At 51.9% G+C, this 23,145-nt stretch overlaps 1 protein-coding gene across 3 annotated transcripts in view; it reads right to left on the reverse strand.

Annotated features, from left to right (window-relative positions):
- Positions 1-23,145, reverse strand: part of DPP6 (dipeptidyl peptidase like 6) — a 609,552-nt gene that overhangs the window by 255,828 nt on the left and 330,579 nt on the right. For all 3 annotated transcript variants that reach the window (XM_059711373.1, XM_059711371.1, XM_059711372.1), the window contains exons 2-3: positions 16,654-16,768; positions 5,071-5,169 (exon numbers count right to left, since the gene is read on the reverse strand). In XM_059711373.1, the coding sequence (XP_059567356.1) occupies positions 5,071-5,169; positions 16,654-16,768 (214 nt within the window). The remainder of the gene's footprint in view (positions 1-5,070; positions 5,170-16,653; positions 16,769-23,145) is intronic.

Below are 23,145 nucleotides of genomic sequence, written 5' to 3' on the forward strand. Positions count from 1 at the left end.
AGGCAGGAGTGGGCACTGCAGGCAGGAGTGGGCACTGCAGGCAGGTGTGGGCACTGCAGGCAGGAGTGGGAGCTGCAGGCAGGAGTGGGCACTGCAGGCAGGTGTGGGAGCTGCAGGCAGGAGTGGGCACTGCAGGCAGGTGTGGGCACTGAAGGCAGGAGTGGGCACTGCAGGCAGGAGTGGGCACTGAATGCAAGAGTGGGCACTACAGGCAGGTGTGGGCACTGAAGGCAGGTGTGGGCCTGTAGGCAGGTGTGGGCACTGAAGGCAGGTGTGGCTACTGAAGGCAGGTGTGGGAGCTGCAGGCAGGTGTGGGCACTGAAGGCAGGTGTGGGCCTGCAGGCAGGTGTGGGGACTACAGACAGGTGTGGGTCTGCAGGCAGGCGGATGTGACCGTGGGGTATTGAGATGCTTTCTTCTGGCCGGGCCAGCTGGACGGAGGAAGGGAAGAAGCGTGGAGGCTGGGAGAGAGGAGAGGTCTACATTTTCCAGGTGTAGGCCTCTACCTTCGTGAGAGGGAGCTCAGTGCGGACCTTCTGTGGTCTCAGCTCTATTGTTCTTCACACCTCGGCTGCTTGCCCAGAGGAGCCACATGTGCCAGAGGAATGTCTGCAGGCCTCCAGTGTATGAGAGAATTGAAGGCTGTTGTGTCAATCACTTTCAGAAAAGGTAGGATTAAAAAGTCAAGTCTCTAGTAGAAAGATGGGTGAGAAGAAGTGTACCTCGAACCCAGTGAATGCAGGTCCTCCTGACTGACCACGTGCATTAGTTCTAGACTATTAACTCCACTTCAAACCCAGACACACCGCTGACCTCAGTGGTTAATGTACACTATAGAAAGGAAAAGCTATTTGTGGGAAATTACGCCAGTTTTCTTCCTCACATATTTTTTTAGTTCAACACGGGCATCATGGAAATAAGGGATGCTAAAATAAAGAACTTAGGGGATGGAAATAATTCTAAAATATTCAAAACCTATGGTCTCGTTTAAACACACAATGTAGCTGGTGAGGTTATGAAAGAAATTGTCTGGAGACAGGCGACCTGAATTCTATCCATTGTAGCACAGTTTACAAAACCCAGTGAAACCCAGGTTCAAGTCAAAGCTTTGCTACTGGTTAACTTTGTGATACTGATCCAGTGATTTAAACACTTTAAGCCTCAGTTTCCTCATCTGTAAAATGGGAATAATGGTGATTATGAGAATTAAATGATTTAATATGTGTAAAGCACTTAATTTATAGCATAAGACATGGGAACCCACAGTAGGTGATTATGTAATGACTAGAGGCCCAAAGCATGAAAATTCATGCAAGAGTAGGGCTTCCTTTCCCCATCTGCCGGCACTGGCTGCCCTCCAGCACCCAGGACCCGGGCTGCCCTCCTCCGGCTGCCCACAGGCATCTGGGACTCATGCTGGCTTCCCTCCTCCAGCTGCCTGCAGGTACCTGGGACCTAGGCTGGCTTCCCTCTGGCCCCAGCTTCATCAGGAAGGATGTCTGGAATGATGTCCAGAAGATGTTTGGTCTAATTAGCATATTACCCTTTTATTATTATAGATGATGGTAGTGGTGGTGGTGGTTTTGATGATGTGATCAAGATAAAGATGATGATGGTGATGATGATGGAGGTGAAGGCGGTGATGGTGATGGTGATAAGGGTGATGATGGAGGTGATGATGATGATGGTGATAATGGTGATGATGATGGAGGTGAAGGTGGTGATGGTGATGGTGATAATGGTGATGATGATGGAGGTGAAGGTGGTGATGATGATGGTGATAATGGTGATGATGATGGAGGTGAAGGCGGTGATGGTGATGGTGATAAGGGTGATGATGGAGGTGATGATGATGATGGTGATAATGGTGATGATGATGGAGGTGAAGGTGGTGATGGTGATGGTGATAATGGTGATGATGATGGAGGTGAAGGTGGTGATGATGATGGTGATAATGGTGATGATGATGGAGGTGAAGGCGGTGATGGTGATGGTGATAAGGGTGATGATGGAGGTGATAGTGATAATGGTGATGATGATGGAGGTGAAGGTGGTGATGGTGATGGTGATAATGGTGATGATGATGGAGGTGAAGGTGGTGATGATGATGGTGATAATGGTGATGATGATGGAGGTGAAGGTGGTGATGGTGATGGTGATAAGGGTGATGATGGAGGTGATAGTGATAATGGTGATGATGATGGAGGTGAAGGTGGTGATGGTGATGGTGATAATGGTGATGATGATGGAGGTGAAGGTGGTGATGATGATGGTGATAATGGTGATGATGATGGAGGTGAAGGTGGTGATGGTGATGGTGATAAGGGTGATGATGGAGGTGATAGTGATAATGGTGATGATGATGGAGATGATAGTGGTGATGGTGATGGTGATAAGGGTGATGATGGAGGTGATGATGATGATGGTGATAATGGTGATGATGATGGAGGTGAAGGTGGTGATGGTGATGGTGATAAGGGTGATGATGGAGGTGAAGGTGGGGATGGTGATGATGATGGAGGTGAAGGTGGTGATGGTGATGGTGATAAGGGTGATGATGGAGGTGATAGTGATAATGGTGATGATGATGGAGGTGAAGGCGGTGATGGTGAAGATGGTGATGATATGATGATGATATGATATGAAGTGATGGTAATGAAGAAGAGGAGGAGGAGGAGCAGATTTAAGGAGGATAGGAGTTTACTAATTAGAAGGCAGAGAACAGACCCCTGGGAACATGTAAGACTGAAATGTGAGTTTGTGCTGGGACCCTGTGGGGAAAACCAATAAGAAGAAAAGAGAGAGAAGAAGAGAAAGAGAAAGGAAGGAATAAAGAAAGGAAGGAAGGAAGACAGAGCTGAGGAAGGAAGGGAGGAAGGATAAAGAGGCAGAATCAGGGAATAATGCGAGGGCCAGAGACAAGGCCCCTGAGAGGAGCTGTGGGTCCGAGCAGGTCGGAAGACGCCCTTCGCGCTGACCTAACACAGCTGTGCCTTTCATCAGGGGCCGCAGCGGCAGATGCAGCCTGAATCACATTCTGTGCGGCATACAAAGCCTGGGGGCAGGGGACCGAGGCAGGCACGGGCGGGTCTGCAGAGGCCTGTGCTGGCCACCGGCTCCTCTGTTCCTCCCAGGCTGAGCCGCCTGTCCGGGGCTGAGCCGCCGGTCCAGGGCTGAGCCGCCGGTCCAGGGCTGAGCCGTCTGCCCGGGGCTGAGCCGCCTGTCCGGGGCTGAGCTGCCGGTCCAGGGCTGAGCCGCCTGTCCAGGGCTGAGCCGTCTGTCCAGGGCTGAGCCGCTGGTCCGGGGCTGAGCCGTCTGTCCGGGGCTGAGCCGTCTGTCCGGGGTTGAGCCGTCTGTCCGGGGCTGAGCCGTCTGTCCGGGGTTGAGCCGTCTGTCCGGGGCTGAGCCGCCGGTCCAGGGCTGAGCCGTCTGTCCAGGGCTGAGCCGTCTGTCCAGGGCTGAGCCGCTGGTCCAGGGCTGAGCCGTCTGTCCGGGGCTGAGCCGTCTGTCCGGGGTTGAGCCGTCTGTCCGGGGCTGAGCCGTCTGTCCGGGGCTGAGCCGTCTGTCCCGTCTGTCCGGGACTGAGCCGTCTGTCCCGTCTGTCCAGGGCTGAGCCGCCGGTCCAGGGCTGAGCCGTCTGTCCAGGGCTGAGCCGTCTGTCCGGGGCTGAGCCGCCGGTCCAGGGCTGAGCCGTCTGTCCAGGGCTGAGCTGTCTGTCCAGGGCTGAGCCGTCTGTCCAGGGCTGAGCCGTCTGTCTGGGGCTGAGCCGCCGGTCCAGGGCTGAGCCGTCTGTCCGGGGCTGAGCCGTATGTCCGGGTGTCCAGGGCTGAGCCGCCGGTCCAGGGCTGAGCCGGCTCCGGGCCAGAGGAAGCAGTGCTGAGGCCTTTTTATCCACACAGGCTTATGTAAGTGCCAGCAATGGAGGTGTGCCCCGTGCCCAGCGGGGAAGCCCAGCCTGCCTGCTGGGCGGGTTGACTATATTCACAGGGGCCAATGCAGTTCCAATGCACCTGTCTCAGGGCTCGGACAGAGCAGGACTCCTCCTTCTAAAGGTGCTCACTGAGCATGAAGCTTCGCGGCCCAGTGTGCGAGTTTACGCACGTCTTCCTGGGAAGGAGACCACCCTAATCCTCCCATGTGCGTTCTGGGTGGTGTTGCCCTTGGTGGCTCAGTTTTGTCCCAGAACTGACTCTGCACCCCTACAGAGACAGCAACCACCTTCATTGTCAGGACCAGCCCAGAGCCCTTACAGGCCGCCTCTGCCCGGGCAGGGAACATGGGCTCTCGGCCTCCTGCAGAATCCAAGGTAACCCGTCCTCAGTCGCACATGAGGCCTGGCCCCTCTGCTGCCACCATAACACAGGCTATGTGTTCCCTGGGGCTCGTTGGACAGTGACTTTTCCAGTGCACCCGCTGAGGCTGGGACTCAAAGCCCACAGCGCCCGCGGAGAGAGCAGCGCGGGAGGGATGCGGGCGGCGGGCGCTGGCCCAGCGGGGGGCACCCCTCCCTGAAGGCTCCCCCATCCCAGACCCCGCGAGAGGAGATGCATCAAGTCCTGCACTGTTATGAACAAGCCCCCTCTTGCCTCTGATCTATTTTGTTTTGTTGTAAAAAACCCTGTGAACCAGAAAATGGATTATGTCCAGGTTGAGGGGAATGTCTGTCTGCAACCGTGCACCAGGCACCCTGGTCCGTCTATCCAGCGACGTTCTGGAGACTTTTCAGCTCCTCGGCCCCTGGCCCAGCGGCGGGTACAGTGAGAATAACATGAGGAAGCAAGAAAGCTGGGCTGTGTGCCTCCCGGGCTGGTTGCTTAGCAACATCTCACATCTCCCTGGGAGAAATGATGGCTCCCGGAGGTCACATGGAGGATCCGTGTCTCATGAGGGAGCAGCCCTACTGACCAGATACACACTTTCCTAGAACAGTAACAGGATGGCCACAGCCCGAGCGCAGTGGGGCCACTTCTACAGTCAGACAGAGACCAGGAGGGGCGGCAGGGAGGCCACGCCGCCAGCAAGTGGCCATCGTGGGGAAGGGATGCTCACGTCACCGCACGCAGGACTCACCGCTTATCCACTTCGCCTCGGGGTCGTGAACTTTGAACTCCTTACTGAAGAGATCGTCCACTGTGACCTTCTTCTTCTGGGAGAGACTGTTATCTTCCACTAGAAAACAAAGGAGGCAGATGTCACACCCTCCGCGTTGGTGAGAGAAGGGCCGTAGGACATTCCGGTGGCCACTCGGGTACAGCACATACGGCGGAACATCTGAGGGCCACCAGCACATGCCCGACAAAAGCCAGTCACACTTTGATTTTAATTAAACCATCAGGGATGACTTGGTGGGGAGGGGATCCTGCGTCAGTGACACGGCCCCTTTCGCACCCCCTGCCCGCCACCTGTGAGGCACATCTCCGAGGTCTGCACGGAAATGCTGTCTCCAGACGGAACGCCCCGGCGGTGGCTCAGTTGGCTGGAGCAGCATCCTTGCACCGGACGTCCATGGTTTGATCCCCAGGCCGGGCACATACCTACTTAGACTGCAGGGCTCATGCTGGGAGGCAAGCAGTCAATGTTTCTCTCACAGCAATGATGTTTCTCTCTCTCTTTTTCTCTCTCTCCCCTTCCTCCCTCTCTGAAGCCAATTTTTAAAAAGTTAAAATAAAGGACTGATTTATGAGCAATATGGTGGGAGCCGTCAAAAGAGGGGTGAACAAATGTCTAAGGAAGGCTCTCTGCTGGGTTATGTAATTGGTCATTCTTACGCGTTTATTAAATGCCAAGCACCAGCAGCGTGGTGGGTGCGGGGTGAAAAGACGGCTGACACTTCCTGAGGCATTTCTTCTCCACACACCCACCCCCGGCTGCCTACAGCTGGGGGTGAGCTCCTGTTCTGGTAGATTCACACCCCGATGTCCACGTGCGCACTGCCAGTGCTGCCCGCACCCTCGATCATGAAGCTTGGAAGGAGGCAGCTGGACCAGTGGTTCCCAACCTTGTCTTGGCCATGCCCCACCTGAGCACCTCCAAAATCCTGATGCCCCCCCACCCCCATGACATATAATCCTTATTATTCAAAAAGTGAGCTGCTATTCATGTGGAGGGAGCCTAAAAGGCCATTCACTTGGTCTAAACAAGCTTCCAAAGAACATGGCATCCATGAAAAGAAAAAGACAGTTGAAGTACTGAGGAAGAAATCACTAAGAAATTGTTTAAAAAAATATGAATTGATATGATAAAAAAGCAAGTCAAGTTTCAAAATATATAATAGAGAACTGAAATGGATAAATATGTCACAATATCCTATATAATAAAAAGCTAATATGCAAATTGTCCCCTCGGGAGTTCAACTGGGAGACCGGGAGTTCGATCACTCGCTATGACATGTGCTGACCATCAGGGGGCGGTGCAGGACATGGTGGGCGATCACCTGCAGTGGCAGGTTGCTGAGGGAGTGAGGGAAGGAGGAGGCCAGGAGGCAGGGAACTTGATCGGCCCTGATCGCCAGGCAGGTCTAGGGACCCTACTACTAGAGGCCCGGTGCACAAAATTTGTGCATGGGCATGGTCTCCTCAGCCCAGCCTGCACCCTCTCCAATCCAGGACCCCTCAGGGGATGTCTGACTGCCGGTTTAGGGGAATTGGGCCTAAACCGGCAGTCGGGCATCCTTCTCACAATCTGGGACCGCTGGCTCCTAACTGCTCACCTGTCTGCCTGCCTGATCACCCCTAACTGCCTCTGCCTGCTGACCTGATTGCCCCTAACTGCCTCCCCACTGCTGGCCTGATTGCCCCCAACTGCCCCCCTCTGCCGGCCTGGTCACCCCTAACTGCCCCTTGCCAGCCTGGTCACCCCAACTGCCCCCCAAATGGCCTGGATGCCCCTCACTGCCCCCCTGCTGGCCTGATCGCCCCACACAGCCTGCTGTTCAGTCATTTGGTCATCCCTTACTAACCCCCCTGCTAGCCTGGTCGCCCCACGCAGCCTGCTGTTCAGTTGTTTGGTCATCCTTCACTAACCCCCCTGCCAGCCTGGTCGCCCCACGCAGACTGCTGTTCAGTCATCTGTCTGGTTGTTTCAGTAGTGACGACCCCTGGCTTTTTATATATTAGGATATACGAGGCTCCTAGAACCATGAGAAATAAAAAAAATTCACTGTTAATGACTCATTCTCAAATTGCCCCCCCCTTAAAAATCAAATTGCCCCCCATGTGCCGTGTGCCCACATTGGGAACCACTGAGCTAGATGAATCCCCAGCCCAGCGGAGATGTGTGGCTGATGGAACCAGTAGGAAGAACAAGGCATGGGGCAGCTTTTATCCACAGTCCTGAGCTCGGAGCTTGCGGGTTGTAGCTCTGCCTGAGAAGAGGCTCTGTCCACTAGAGGCACAAAATCTGCTGTCAGAGACCAAGGGCCGTCTGTCTGTCTGACCTGTGAGCGTACACTAATGGCTTACACACACAGGGCAGTGCCTCCCACTGTCCTCACCTGCTACGTGAATGAGAAACGTTATTTTCACCATCTCGGAGGTACTAGTACATCCCTCCCCAGGAGTCCTGCTTGTGTCCCTGCCCTCAGACAGAAGCTTCAGTTTTCTTTTTTTTTTTTTTATTGCTTAAAGTATTACAAAGGGTATTACATATGTGTCCATTTTTTCCCCCGCCCTAGACAGTCCCCTAGCCTCCCCTATCCCCCGGTGTCTTATGTCCATTGGTTATGCTTATATGCATGCATACAAGTCCTTTGGTTGATCTCTTACCCCCTACCTCCTGCACCCCCACCCTCCCCGGCCTTCCCACTGCAGTTTGACACTCTGTTTGAGACAGCTCTGCCTCTGTATCTATTATTGTTCAAAAGTTTATAATGGTCTCTATTATCCATGAATGAGTGAGATCATGTGGTATTTTTCCTTCACTGACTGGCTTATTTCACTTAGCATAATGCTCTCCAGTTCCATCCATGCCGTTGCAAATGGTAAGAGTTCCTTCCTTTTTAGAGCAGCATAGTATTCCATCGTGTAGATGTAACACAGTTTTCTAATCCATTCATCTACTGATGGGCACTTAGGCTGTTTCCAGATCTTAGCTATGGTGAATTGTGCTGCTATGAACATAGGGGTGCATATATCCTTTCTGATTGGTGTTTCTGGTTTCTTGGGATATATTCCTAGAAGTGGGATCACAGGGTCAAATGGGAGTTCCATTTTCAGTTTTTTGAGGAAACTCCATACTGTCTTCCATAGTGGCTGCACCAGTCTGCATTCCCACCAGCAGTGCACAAGTGTTCCTTTTTCTCCACATCCTCTCCAGCACTTGTCGTTTGTTGATTTGTTGATGATAGCCAGTCTGACAGGTGTGAGATGGTACCTCATTGTTGTTTTGATTTGCATCTCTCAGATGAGTAGTGACTTTGAGCATGTTTTCATATGTCTCTTGGCTTTCTGAATGTCCTCTTTTGAAAGGTGTCTATTTAGGTCCTTTGCCCATTTTTTGATTGGATTGTTTATCTTCCTTTTGTTAAGTTGTATGAGTTCCCTATAAATTTTGGAGATTAGGCCCTTATCAGATATGTCATTGGCAAATATGTTTTCCCACACAGTGGGTTTTCTCGTTGTTTTGTTGATGGTTTCTTTTGCTGTGCAGAAGCTTTTTATTTTGATGTAGTCCCATTTGTTCATTTTCTCTTTCGTTTCAAGTGCCCTAGGAGTTGTAAGAAGCTTCAGTTTTCGAACAGCCTTCCAGAATGAATTAAGTTTGAGAAACGAGGTTCAGTTGTAATTTTGTCAGATTCTAAAGCTAATTGTGACGTACGACTCATTACAGACAGTAAGAGCCATAAGCTGCAGTCTCAAATCCAGTGCCTGGTACTGCTGACTCTCCAGCCGGCCACCCTCCCTCCTGCAGCCCTCACACCGGGCACTCGGGTGTCCCTCGCGGCTCCAGGCCAGGTGCCCTCCATCCAGCGAGCCTGTAAGCCTTAGGGATCAGGGTGACCTTCCCTCGTGGATGTCTTTCCATCTCCACTAGATGTGTCTTTCAAAGTCTCTAATTCCCCATCCTCCATGAAGCATCCCACAATGCATCCTGTCCTCACCCACCTCTCCCACATTCTGGGCTGTCAGAGAAAACATTGCCCACATCCATTTGCAGTCTCAGTGAGCACTAACCAACTGACATTAGGCAGAAACTACTATAATGAGACTGGCAGCGGCAACAACTAAAGTCTATTTAATAACCTTTCACCCCAAAAGTCAGCTGGACTGTGAGTGTGAAGAGACACGAAAGACTCTAGAAGTACAACCACAGATGCTGAGGGCAAATGAACAACACCAGAGACCTATCAAGCAAGCTGTGCATCCTGTGACTGAACACTTGGTCACAGTCATTGAAACAGATGGACTATGACAAGATTGGATGTGAGGGCTGAGTTTAATGTAGGAAGGAGAACAGAGAGGAAATGCCTAGAAGAAATGGGCAAACCGCCTATTTCTGCAAGGTACACATTATTTGCTATGCTATACTAGAGGCCTGGTGCACAACATTCGTGCACTGGGGGGGGGGCGGGTCCCTTAGCCCAGCCTGTGCCCTCTAGCAATCCAGGACCCCTCGGGAGATGTCCGCCTGCTGGCTTAGGCTTGAGTGGGCCTAACCCAGCAGGCGGACATCTCTCGAGGGCTCCTTAGCGCTGCTGTGGAGGCGGGAGAGGCTCCTGCCACCACCACTGCACTTGCCAGCTGTGAGCCCAGCTTCTCCTGTGGGAGCACACCGACCACCAGGGGGCAGCTCCTGCATTAAGCATCTGCCCCCTGGTGGTCAGTGCATGTCATAGCGACTGTTTGTTCCGCTGTTCGGTCGATTTGCATATTAGGGTTTTATTATATAGGATTGTTATTGAATCACTATTAAACTACTTGGCAATTTTCATAGGGATTCCATGAGACCTCATGATGACATAATCCATCACAGATCAAAAATTGGGCACCAGTATAATCTAAAACACAGCAACAAATGTCACATACATTATATTCATCAAAAGAACCAGGTGGCCTGGCTGATGTAGCTCAGTGGGTTGAGTGTTGTCCTGTGCACTGAAAGGTTGTAGGTTTGATTCCCATTCAGGGCACATACTCAGGTTTGCGGGATTGATTCTTGAGCATGCGGGAGGCAACCCATCGATGTGTCTCTCTCTCATCAATGTTTCTCCCTCTCTTCCTTCCTCTCTCTCAAAAAAAAAAAAATTAAAAAATAATATATTTTAAAAAAGAACCAGGTAGAAAAGCACACATACTATTACGGTCATTTTTATACTATAAATGCAAAAAAGTATAAAAGCATGTAAAACTCTCCTAATATGTTAGAAATTAGGTCACCCTTGACGACCTTCTGTTTTCTGATAGGAGTCCTGGCAATGCGAGCCTGTACAGTTTAAAAATTCATTGAACAATATAATAATTTTATATATGTATTAATATAATAAAAGAGGAATATGCTAATTAGACTGGACGTCTTCTGGCCATCCTTCCGGATGTCCTTCCGGACAAAGCCACAGTGGCAACGGCCAAGGCAGAGGAGGTTGGGGGCAATCAGGCTGGCAGGGGAGCAGTTAGGGGGCAACCAGGCCAGCAGGGGGGAAGTTAGGGGGTGATCAGGCCAGAAAGCAGAGGCAGTTAGGGGTGATCAGGCAGGCAGGCAGGCGAGTGGTTAGGTGCCAGCAGTCCCCATGGGATCAGGCCTAAACTGGCAGGTGGACATCCCCTGAGGGGTCCTGGATTGGAGAGGGTGCAGGCTGGGCTGAGGCCCCCCCCCCATGCATGAATTTTGTGCACCGGGCCTCTAGTATATTAATAAATGTTTTGAAAATCATTTGTCCCAGAATTTTAAAAAGATAAGCCTAAAACAAGATACCATCACATACCTGTCAGAATGGCCAAAATCTAGAACTCTGACAACACCAAGTGCGGACGAGGATGTGGGGCAACAGGAACGCTCTCTCATTGCTGGTGGGAATGCAACATGGTATAGACAAGGGGTGGGCAAACTTTTTGACTCGAGGGCCACAATGGGTTCTTAAACTGGACCGGAGGGCGGGAACAAAAGCATGGATGGAGTGTTTGTGTGAACGAATATAAATTCAAAGTAAACATCATTACATAAAAGGGTATGGTCTTTTCTTTTTTTTTAGTTTTATTCATTTCAAACGGGCCGGATCCGGCCCGCGGGCCGTAGTTTGCTCATGGCTGGTATAGACACTTTGGAAGGCGGTTTGATGGTTTCTTAGAAAACGGAACATACTTTTGCCCATGACCCAGCAATTGCACTGTTTGGCATTTACCCGAAGGAGCTGAAAACTTATGTCCACACCAAAGCCTTCACACAATGCTTATAGCAGCTTTATCATAACTGCCAGAACTTGGAAGCAACCAAGGACGCCTCCGGTGGCTGATGGAGAAACTGTGGTCCATCCAGACAATGAACCATCCTTCAGCTAAAAGGAAGTAAAAGGAAGTGAGCGATCAAGCCTGACAAAGACATGGGGGTTGGGCGGTGGGACTTCCAGGGGTGTGACTAAGACAAGAAGCTGGTCTGAGCAGGTTACATGGTGTGTGCTCCAGCTGCAATGTGTCTAGAAAAGGCAGAGCTACAGAGGCAGTTAGGAGCCCAGTGGCTGCCAGGGGTGCAGGAAAGAAGCACCGAACAGGCAGAGAACAGAACCCTTTCAGGGCAGTGACTGCTCCGTGACGGTGGTTGCGAGTCATTGCACATTCACCAGAACGCCCAGAGCGCCCGGCACCGAGAGGGACCCCCACGGGAACCCTGGGCTCTGGGCGATGAGGTCATGTCAGCGCAGGTCCATCCGTCGTAACTAAGGCACCACTTTGGTGAGGGATGTGGATATCGGGGGCCATGCATGTCTGGGGCAAAGTTTATGTGGGAAGCCTCTACCTTCCATTCAGTTTTGCTGTGAAGCCAAAATTGCTCCTATAAATAAAGTCCATTTTAAAACTCCAGGGCAATGTCATTACGGAACACGCTGTTACTTAGCGGTAATAACTCTCCAGCCGGGGAGCCTCTCCAGCAATTACAATGCAGTCCCCCCCCCCCCCACAACCCCTGCGTAAACTCATTTCATCTTGTTTTGACTCCAGCGTAAACGCACAACACTTGACGTTTCTGAATTCCCGCACCTGCACTCCTGCCTGCCCTACAGGCTGTGGCTGCCAACTTGCCAGAGTCCTCTTCTTCCCAATAAAGCCTATTGAGTGTAATTGAATTTATTTTTTAAAAGATAAGCTGAGAGCTAACAACACAGCTAGACATGAGACCTAAGTCAGACCATGAAGGTTCAGTTCCATGAAACAATCCCTACGATATGCTCCTGTCCACAAGGTCAGAGCCCTGTGCTCCGGTAACCCCCGGAGGCCCTCCCTCCACAGGTACCTTCACATAGCGAAGCCGCCTGAAAGTGTCCTGGCGTTTTCCACCACAGACCTCTGTCCATCTTCTCTAAACCCCAGAAAAGTCGATGTGGGGGTTGCTTCATGCGCATAGGACCCTGCTGGTGCTCAGCTCCCCCAGTCCCTGCGCGGAGCCTCCCCTCCCCTCCCCAGTGCATGGGCAGCAGCTGCCGGGCGGCCGCGCTGTGACCTGCCGCAGACCCCATCTCACATGTGACCTGCAGAGGTCACAGGAGCCTATCATCCAGCGGGACACGTGGGGGAAAGCACGGCTGGCGGGGAGAACCGAATGGCCCCCTGGACAGGGCCCTCTCGCTGGCCCGATCGCTCGACCGGGAGCGCCATCAGACTCTCCATAGGCCTTTGAGACATAACGTGTGGCTGTGATGACTGGACAGATGGACTGAACAAAGCAGCTGTGACTCGGATCGACCAGCGCGAGGCCCTCAGGACCCCAGGCAGGGCCTCCGTCCCGGAAAGCGGGCCCACGCATACCTGGAAACATTTCGCCAAGAGGCAGAATCCAGGCAGCTCAGAACAGAAAGGTTATTTTTTAAAAGTACAATACGACTTAGAATGATTTCTGTCATTCTGGCAGAATGGAAGCAAGGCTGGGGGAAGGCACCCAAGATGGTGCCGGTGTTCCCTGGGGTTACGGTTACTGGCACTCTCTGTCTTAGAGGCTGAAGGTCAGCGCTCGCCCGGGGAGGCCGCTCCGCCCTGCGCTCCGTCCCGTCCTCGGCAGGTCCGTGACTCAGCTATTGGCACAGCCCCACAGGCTTCTCACCAAGCCCGGCCACGCTTCCCCTTTACTGCTGCTTAATGGTGAGTCTCCCTTGGGGTGGACTCAGCTCTCCTGGCGCCTGTGCTCCCCGTCTCCCCAGCACCAGCTCCAGCTCTCAGCCCCGCCCAGGGGACCAGGAACATCTGGCCCGTGCACAGGCACCCCTGGTCCCTGCGAGGATTCTCCGGGGGTGCCCTGACACTCTCCTCTGACCCCCGGAGCTTTGAGTCCCACACCAGAACCACTGCCGCCCCCAGTTCGTGATGGAGGGAGCAGAAGTGGGCACAGCCCTGAGCAGCGAAACCCAGAGAGGGAAACAGTAGCTGAGAAACCCAGCAGAACCAAAGGGAAAGGGGGGCCAGGCACAGCCACACTGGGGTTTCCCCAGGAGTCTACTTGGACTCCCCAAGCCTTTTCAGGAATCTGGGGAGCCCATCGGAGCCGCCAACCAGGACACTCTGGCTAATTGTTGCCTGACACTGGCCGCCAGCACCCCAGGGAACCGTTACAGCGGCTGTGTTCCCTGCTGCAGGCAGGAAGAAGGCTGCGGAACCCTTCCCATTAGAGACATGGGCGGGGCAGCGCTGGCTGTGCCCCTGGGCAGTTGTGCAGACGGAGGGCTGCTCTCTGTGCCTAGAGCTGGGCTCCGGGTGGGAAGGCTCCCAGACACAGTGCTGAGCCTGCTACTCAGCCAGACATCCCTCCAGGCCTTCTGCTCTGGGCACCAGGTCTGCCTGGACGTGAGGACAGCAGGAGCTGTGTGCAATGCTAGTGGATGGAAATACAAATGATTTCCATAAAGATGTCGTCACTTCCAAAGTTGCTGAATTCATCTGTTAGTTATAATAAGGTTTGTGTGTGTGTGCGCGCGTGCACATGTGTATTCCTGAAGATTGTCCATAGACAGGATACGTCATCTCATGAATAAAGACAGTTCAGCTTCTTTCTTCCCCACCCAGATGCCATTTCCCCTGCCCAACTGCCTGGGTTAAAATCGCCCACACGTCTACTAGAGGTAGTGGGAGTGAAGGTCCTTGTATTATTCCTGCTCTTAGGGCTGCTGTGGATTTGCCTCTGAGGATGATACTAGCTGTGGGCTATTCATAGATGCTTTATATCAGGTTGGAGACGTTTATTAGTATTCCTTGCTTGTTCCATGTTTTACCATGGAAGGATTGTTGATTTTGTCAAATACTTATTCTGCATCCATCGGAATGATCTCCCCCATCTTTATTCCATTAACATCCGTGTATCTCATTGCTCTTTTGTTGTTGCTGTTGTTAATCCTCACCCAAGGATATTTTTCCATTGAATTTTAGAGAGAGTGGAAGGGAAGGGGAAAGACAGAGAGAAAGAGAGAGAAAGATCGATGTGAGAGAGACACATTGATCGGTTGCCTCCCACACGTGCCCCTACCAGGGCCGGGGATCGAGCCTGCAACTGAGGTATATGCCCTTGACCAGAATCAAAACCAGGAACCTTAAGTCCATGGGCCGACGCTCTGAGACAAACCCGTTAGGGCTCACAGTGCTTTTTACATGTTAAACCCAATTTTCTTTCTTGGGATAAACCCCATTTGGTCACGCTGGGCTCGGCTTCCTAGTGTTTTGTTGAGATGTTTGCATCTGTATTGACAACAAACGTCGGTCTGTGGGTCTGTGGTTCTCTTTCCCTCTGATAACTGTTGTGCCCAGATTTCAAGATTCCCAAGGGCCCACCAGGGAGCCAGCCAGTCCGATGCAAAAGCAAAGAGTCCTTCATTTCGAACTAGTTCGGCTCCCCGACCACACTCACCGATGCAACGGTAAGCCCAGTGGCAGAGCGTGAGGCCTGATGGGATTGTGGGTTTTATAGAAAGGGCAGGGGAGGGGACTGTGGGCCCCGCTGATTGGCCAGGCGCAAGTCGGGTCTTGTTACACAGGATGTGGTCATCTCTATGGTGCGCACGTCCCTTGATTGTCATTGGTTAGTTCAAAGAAATCCCGGGCGTCGCCAGCAGGAGCCTGGGCTTCCGGGAAGAAGGTACTCTCCTGAGCACATGGCGGCCGCCCCAAAAATGGAGGACCCAGGGCAAGATGGAGGGCGCAGTCCTAGCCCCCCCCCCGCCCACCCAGGGCGAGCTGAGCCCGGGCTCCGGGGGCCAGTCTGGTTGCTGGGGGTCCAGCAGATCGACCAGTTCCAGCCCAGACAGGAAGTCCACGTCCTCCGTCTCGTCCATGGGGGCACCGGCGATTGCCTCCTCCTCCATCTCCTCGGGAGAGGGCACGTGCCCCGCCCCGCCGCCGCGGCTACCGCTGCCGCGTGGGTCTGGTCCAGGGGCGGCGGCGGCCGGTGGCGGCCTGCGCCGGGCTCCCGCCGTGAGCTGGGGAGTCGGCCAACAGCCCGAGGCCGCCAGCAGCCTGGTCAGGCTGTGCCTCATGGGGCCCGGCGGCCGGCCCACGTAGGCCCCGTGACGACTCGCCCTTTCAATAACTTTATCTGGTTTGAGTGTCAGGGTCCAGATTACTGTTTTTACATTTAAGTTTTGTGATGATAGCTTAAACATAGACCATAATTTGTCTGCCATTTTGTACCCATTAAAAGTTTTTATTTACTTATTTTAAATTTATCTTTATTGTTGAAAGTATCACAGATGTCCCCTTTCTTCCCATATTAAATTATTTTACACTGCATTTCTCCATCTTCAGGTCTAATACCTGTGCAGTCTATTTACTGAGGATTGAAACGTATTTTCGTCCACACGATCAGGCACCTAATGGTGGAGAAGGATGGGTACAGTGGTCGCACACGTGGGTGCAAGGCCATAATGTTTCCGTATCTCAGTCCCCATACGGCTCCCCTCCAGGCCAGGCTGCCTTCTCTCCCTCACCTCCCTACCGTGGGAACGCCCCTTTATGTCTGACCTCACCATGAACTTCCTCCCTAAGCCTCTCTCCTCTGGGCTTCTACACCCCTTCCCTGCGGAACATTCACTGTCCTTGTACCTACACGTTTTTGCTGCTGATATTTTCTCTTCCCTCAACGATTTCTGACTGTTTTATACTTCATTTCATCAGCAGTATCTAATATGTACTCTATTCTTAGTCACAATCCATACATGTTGTTTTTAATTTATCTTTGATGCAGTGCATGCGATATCTAAAATCTTTCCATTTCCATGCCACTGTCTTCAGCTCGTCAAGCACGAATAAGTGCTGCGAATTCTCATAGCTGCTGAGCATTTCCACCTGGTCAGCAATTATATAAGCAAATCGAAGCACGTGAAATGGATCTTGTTGATTTTGCCAAAGGCACATGGAAAATTAGAACCTGGGAAACATAAACTCTGCAAGAGGCTGTTACTTAAAAGAAGCCGGTGAGGGAGTGGCACCGGTGCCTGGCAGTGGCTCCGGCTCTGGGACAGAACGGTACCTGGCGTCAGCAGGATGACCGAGGTGACGATCAGGGAGCAGATGACCAGGATCACGAGCAGCGCGATGGCGATCCCTTTCCAGTTCCTCTGCGGAGGGTTACTCCCCACCAGCTCCTGGAGACAAGAACATGGAAGAGAGACCCGGTGAGAAAATACAGACAGGGCGAGCCAAGCCAGTGCTCTCCACGTAACCCAAGACCCAAGACACAGAAACCTGGACGGGGCCACTCTCATCCTTGCAGCGACACGGAGTTCGTTCCCCGGCCTCTGTCTTCCCTGCCCCGGAGCAAACCTAAGGAAGAATCGGAGCCCTGGCCAGAGGCTCAGTGGTTAGAGCTTCGGCCCATGGACCCAAGGGCTGTGGGTTCCATCCCCGGCCCCGGTCTGGGCTTGTGCAGCAGAGGCAACCAATCACGGCCTCTCTCTCACATGGATGTTTCTCTCTCTCCCTCCTGCCCCCCTTCCACTCTCTCTAAAAAATCAATGGGAACATGTGTCCTTGGGTGAGAACCAACAACAAACAAACAAACAAACAACAACAAGGAAAGAATCCGATATTTATTATGTTTGCAGCTTTTGTGTGAACTTAATGTTTCTCCATCCAACAAACTGGGTTCCACAGCACAGAGTGATCATTGTAGTTTTCCCTTCTTGCAGCCAAGCCATGAACCCCACAGAATCACCCCAAGTATGTTACATTTCTGGCCCTAAGTCCTCTCTCACCTCTCTCTCACGCACATCACACTGTTAACCTCAGCTACCAAGTCCCACGTTCACTTAGTGAGTCCCACGTTCACGCAGTGTGCCCATTTCAATCCCCCGCCGCCCGCTGCTCACCACTGAGCCTTCCCTCCTTCTGGCGCTCCTCATGCAAGGCTGGCAGACACCCCAGGTGAGAGGGGAGCTGCCTGTCTTCAAGGGTACCTCCCCTGTCCCCACGCTGGGTGTCACCCCCCGCCTGGAACCATATTTGCATTGCAGCAGGGGTTGGGGGTGACATCTGGCAACATTGCTAAAGGGATGATAAAGGTGGAATAAATCTAGAAAGTAAATCAGGCACACTACCTGCTGAGGCCAAATTTTTAGCTCCTTTCAAATTATTATGATTGTGTAATTTACAGTTCAAACGGGGATCCTTTGAGAGACGAAGGAAGTAGTGTTGATAATTAATAGTAAGTTAGAAATAGAATAGGGGTATATTAGTAATTAGAGTGATTAATTATACAAGGGCGACGGGGCCCTCCAGGGCAAACAAAGTCAGTCACACGGCAGATGGAGGATTTCCAGCTCTGCCTATACTAGCACACAGGCCACAAAACATTCCATTAGCGCCATCGCTGCAACACATGCTCCAAGTCAGGATGGAACAGAATGAGGTGACCTCAAAGCGCAGGCAGCGCCATGCACAGACACTTCTTCACCCAAGATCACGAGTTCTTGGAGCGCCTCAAATTGCTGCAAATCAAAATAAACATGATACTCAACTGTGGGGTGGCAAAGAAGGAATACCTGGCGCCCAAATATTTAACATGGACGGCCCAGGGTTCGAATTAAGAAAAATTCAACTCTAAGCAACTGGCATTCACTCTCCAGGTTATCAAATAAAGAAAATTCTGAGTGTCCCGGCAGGTGGTTCAATGGTTAGAGCATCGGCCCCCACACAGAAGATTCTCAGGGTTGATTCCGGTCAAGGGCACAGACCTTGGTTGCAGGTCCAATCCCAGGCCCCCATTGAGGCATGTGTGGGAGGCAACCAATCACGGTGTCTCTCTCACATTGATGTCTCCGCCTCACTCCCTCTCTTCCACTCTCTCTAAAAATCAATGGAAAAAATATCCTCCTGGGAGGGTTACCAAAAAATAAATAAAAATTCTGAGAGCCATTACAGTCTTAGCAGGAAATAGTTCTACAGCTGTTTAGAAATTTCTACCAGTGTTCTTATTTGTCATCCAAAATTTATCTATTAAGAAAGTGGGCCTTTCAGCCCTTAAAAATGAGACTAAACATAAGCACGGAATCAGGACAGAATGTTACACTGAGACAACCTCGCTTCCTGTAGGACTGAGTTTTCTATATGAACGTCGATGCCCAGAAGTGATAGGATCTTGCTGATGCGTCAGCTCGTCCCTTCGCCCACGATTACAAAGGAAATACGCCCTTTTCATCAACTTTGCGAGTAGCATGAATCCTGAAACAGCACCATGCCTACAACCAACGTTGCGGGGACAATCTCACAGACATTCCTGAACCCTGATCAGATGAAATCCATGGTCACTGTCCACAACCAAATCCATGATCACTGACCACCGAGTCTCCAAGGTCTGGGAAGATACAATGAATGTGCCAGTTTCATCAGCTGGAACAAGTGATCTATTTTGAATCTTGTTTCCTATGAGAAGAATCTGGAATTCTAAATTCTACTTCAAACACATCTATTAGATGTTTATATGCAAAAAAAGTGGAGGACTTTGGCTTTCTGTCAATTTCTTGACCAGTGAGGAGTATTGTAGCCCAGCCCCCTTGACATTTTAACCTCCTTGGTATTTGTGGAGCTAGAAGTGATTTAGTTCTTAATTAGGACCGAGGTATAGACTTTAACTGTGTTCCCGCTGCTGTGGCTGCCGTGTGGCTCAGAGTGGCAGATCGCGGAAGCGTGGTAGCCAGTTCCAGGGGAAACATTTAAAACTGCACTTTGCTTAAAGAACAGAGAAATATAGGTGGTTAAGCACAAGACAAACCCTCAAGCCACAGTGATAGTCACAGGATGCCTACTTTCTGCTTGAACGATATCGCCGCTGATGTGCAATTGTGAGCCGTTTCGAAGATTCTGGATCCTCAGCCCGGCCCTCGCTCTGTATCAGCGGAGGAGAGAACAGCAAGGCACAGGAGTCCGATGTGAAAAGCTTACCTGTGGCTAAGACACAGGCTTCTCTCTGTTCCCTGACCCGCACCCCCCCCCGCCCCCCGCCCAACTCCTCAGCTGCCAAACGCCCCGCGTTTGCTTTTGGGGAGAAGGATTTGCCAGGTCTTGCTCTCCTGTCCCCCTGCCTCGGCCAAACCGATCAACCTCTCTCTCCAAACACAGTGCCTCAGGTCTCGCTTCGGCTGTGCACCGGGCGCGGCCCTGACTTGTGGGAGGTGGTTCTGCAGCAGGGAAACAGATGTCCTGTGAAAGTGCCTGAACAACGGCAGCAGCCACCCAGCCTGTGGCATCGCCAGCGTGCCCCTCCCTGGCCCAGCGCCCACAATATGATGTCCAGGACTAGGCTGGGCAGCGCCACAGATAATGACAGAGAGAGTGTCTACAGTATGGGGTGGGGCCAGAGTAGGGTTACAGGTGTTCGCACGAACAATAAGACAATAGTAAATACATAGTAATGCAATGGAAACTCTGGCCCTGGATGGTGTGGCTCAGTAGGTTGAGCGTCATTCCAGGCACCAAAGATCTCCAGTGTGATTCCTGGTCAGGGCACATGCCTGGGCTGTGGGCTTGGGCTCAGTCCCTACTAGAGGGTGTGCAAGAGGAGCCGATTGATCTTTCTCTCTCTCTCCCTTTCCTTCTAAAATCAATGTAAACATATTTTAAAAAAGAATAAACTCTGTTTCGCATACTCACAACTGTAAACCCACTTTTGCCCACCCGTGTGACCAGGAGACAGAGGCGCTTACAAAACATGTCCTGGGAAGGAAGGAAGGTGAAAGGGCATTCAGACTCAGAAACCGAAGATTCATGCGTGTCGTGTATTTGAATCGTTAGGTGGAGAAGACGAATGCTGTCACTCCAGAGGCAGAGTGAGAACCAGAGCCAGGACTGAGTGTCAGCAAGACCTCAGGGTTCAACCCTGTGTGCACGTGGCCGGGCACGGCGGCTGCCAGGGAGTGCGCAGGGGGCGCTGGTCTTCCGGGGGCGGGGGCGAGTCATCGCAACACAGTACCCTTCTGTGGACACCGCAGGGTGGGAAGCCAAGTGCAGGACTGCAGTTGCGTGAAAGGCCAGTGCAGTGCACTGCTCAGGGAGGGCGGGCCACGGGAGGGATGGAGGGACGCAGTGCCGGGCCACTCCCACCATTTCTAACAGATGCCACACACTGCCTTTCAGGCCATGCGCTTCCATTCAGACACACGGTGACTTTACCCACAGGAAAGCAGGCACTTTTTATTTCTTGTTAATCCTCACCAGAGGATGTTTTTTTCATTGATTTTTAGACAGGTTGGAAGGAAGGAAGGAGAGGGGAGGAGAAGAGAGGGACGGAGGGAGGGAGGGAGGGAGGGAGGGGGAGAGGGAGAGAGAGAGAGAGAGAGAGAGAGAGAGAGAGAGAGAGAGAGAGAGAGAGGTGAAAGAGAAACATCAATTGGTTGCCTCCTGTACGTGCCCTGCAGGTACATGCCCTTGACCAGGAATCGAACCCACGACCCTTGGTACACGGGGCTAACGCTCTAACCACTGGAACATGGCCAGGGTGCAGACATTCTTTATTAACTTGCCTTTTCATTTGCCAAATTTCATTTTTCAGAGGGTAGGTAATTTGTTCTCCACACAAGCAATACTGTAACAGTAATAATAGGAAGTCAATTAAAGAAAATCACAACTATCTTGTTAATCCAAAAAAACCCAACATTTTTCACTTTTTTCCAACTTTCTTTCTGGTCTACATGCACATTTAATTTTTATGTATATAACTGTGCCACGCCAGCACGACCAAGGGTGATCCCGAGTGGGGGGGTGACAGGATTAAGGAAAGACAGACAAGAGAATAATAGCTGGGTCTCGGTGGGACGCTGCTCCCTGATGAGGAGACAGTGACAGCACCCACAAGCCGCTGTGTCTTTATTTTATAGCAGATGCCACGAGGCAAAGTAGGGGCGTGATCACGTTGTTTACAGCATTCTCCTGGGTTTCAGCCTCACTCAACTACATGCACCTGAACTCTAGCACAAGGCATGTGGGGCCATGTGTTCGGACCACAGGTTCACGCTTACAACCACAGCCGTTGGCTATAATTGTGCTGGGAGGGCCCTGCCCTCCAGCTGGGACTTGCACGTGGCAATGAGAGGACCCTGTCCTTTCATTAGTCCGAGGCTTGAACCTGGCCAAAACACCGCCCCACATATAACCCCATAAAGCGCGCCCCACATATAACCAGAGCAGAGGTGCGGTTTTTTAGTTTGAATTCAGGGTAATATGTTTATTTGAACATGTAATTTGGGTCCCACATTCAGACTTCCTCATCTGAACTTGCAGGAGTTGAATTATTAAAAATTTGAGTAGAAGTGATCTTGCTTCCCATGAAGGGCAAAGGAAGTTAGTAAATTATCCCGAGACACTGAGCTTCAGTAATGTATTTCTTAGTAGAATTACAGGTTTTTGCTTAGAATGGTAAAAATGAGACTATAATGGATTCCCTGTTCCGTTTGGTACCACAAACATGCCTTAGAGATCCGATAAAATGGAAAAGCATGCTGACAACCATTTTCTCTAAGGTGAACAATCTTCTATTTATCCATCCATCATCCATCCATCCTCCATTATTCATCCATCCACCCATCACCTATCCATTCACTGACCCTTCATCCAACCTTCATCTACCCTCCCTTCCTTCCTTCCTCCCTTCCTTCCTTCCTTCTTCCCTTCCTTCCTTCCCTCCTTCTTTCCTTCCTCCTTTCCATCCATCCACCATCACCTGTCCATCTATCCATTCTTCATCATCTTCCTCCCTTCCTCCCTCCCTTCCTTCTTTCCTTCCTTCCTCCCTCCCTCCCTTCCTCCCTCCCTCCCTCCCTCCCTCCCTTCCTCCCTCCCTCCCTCCCTTCCTCCCTTCCTCTCTTCCTTCCTCCCTTCCTCCCTTCTTTCCTCCCCACAGTTATCCAGGGCTTACTTTGCCAGACCCTGTTCTGAGAACCTCAGATGCCACAGAGAAAAAACAAAGGCCATGCCACTGTTATTCACCCAACAAATGGAGTGGCTTTCAGCTTCTATGTTCCTTTCTTGTATCCAGTGCACAAGGTGAGAGGCCAAACAATAAACAGCTACATCCATTAAGAGAAGCAGAAGCCCCAGGGTGAGGTCCTGGGGGCTGTCTGCCTGCAGGGAGGCAGGGGAGCCCCCTCAGAAAGTGACATTTGAAGGGCAGCTGGGCGGCAGGGGGAGGAGGTGCATCGCTGCTGTAGATGTGCTGGGTCCCCCTGAATTCACACACTGAGGCTCCACCCCCATCCTGGCGGTATTCGGAGAGTGCTTTTGGGAGATTAGGGTTAGGGTAGTGCTCTTATAAGAATGGATGCCAGAGAACCTGAGTCCTCCCTCTCCCTCGCTCTCCCTCGCTGCCCCCTCCCCCTCTCTCGCTGCCCCCTCCCCCATCCACAGCATCAGGAAAGGCCTCCTGAGGGCACAGCAGGGAACGGGCAGGTGGTCAAGCCCAGGAGAGAGCGCAGCAGCCCCCAACCCCCCTGATCGTGGACTTCCAGTCCCCAGAGCTGGGGCAGGCGGCCGC

Source organism: Myotis daubentonii, chromosome 10 (assembly GCF_963259705.1).
Source record: "Myotis daubentonii chromosome 10, mMyoDau2.1, whole genome shotgun sequence".
Classification (NCBI taxonomy): domain Eukaryota; kingdom Metazoa; phylum Chordata; class Mammalia; order Chiroptera; family Vespertilionidae; genus Myotis; species Myotis daubentonii.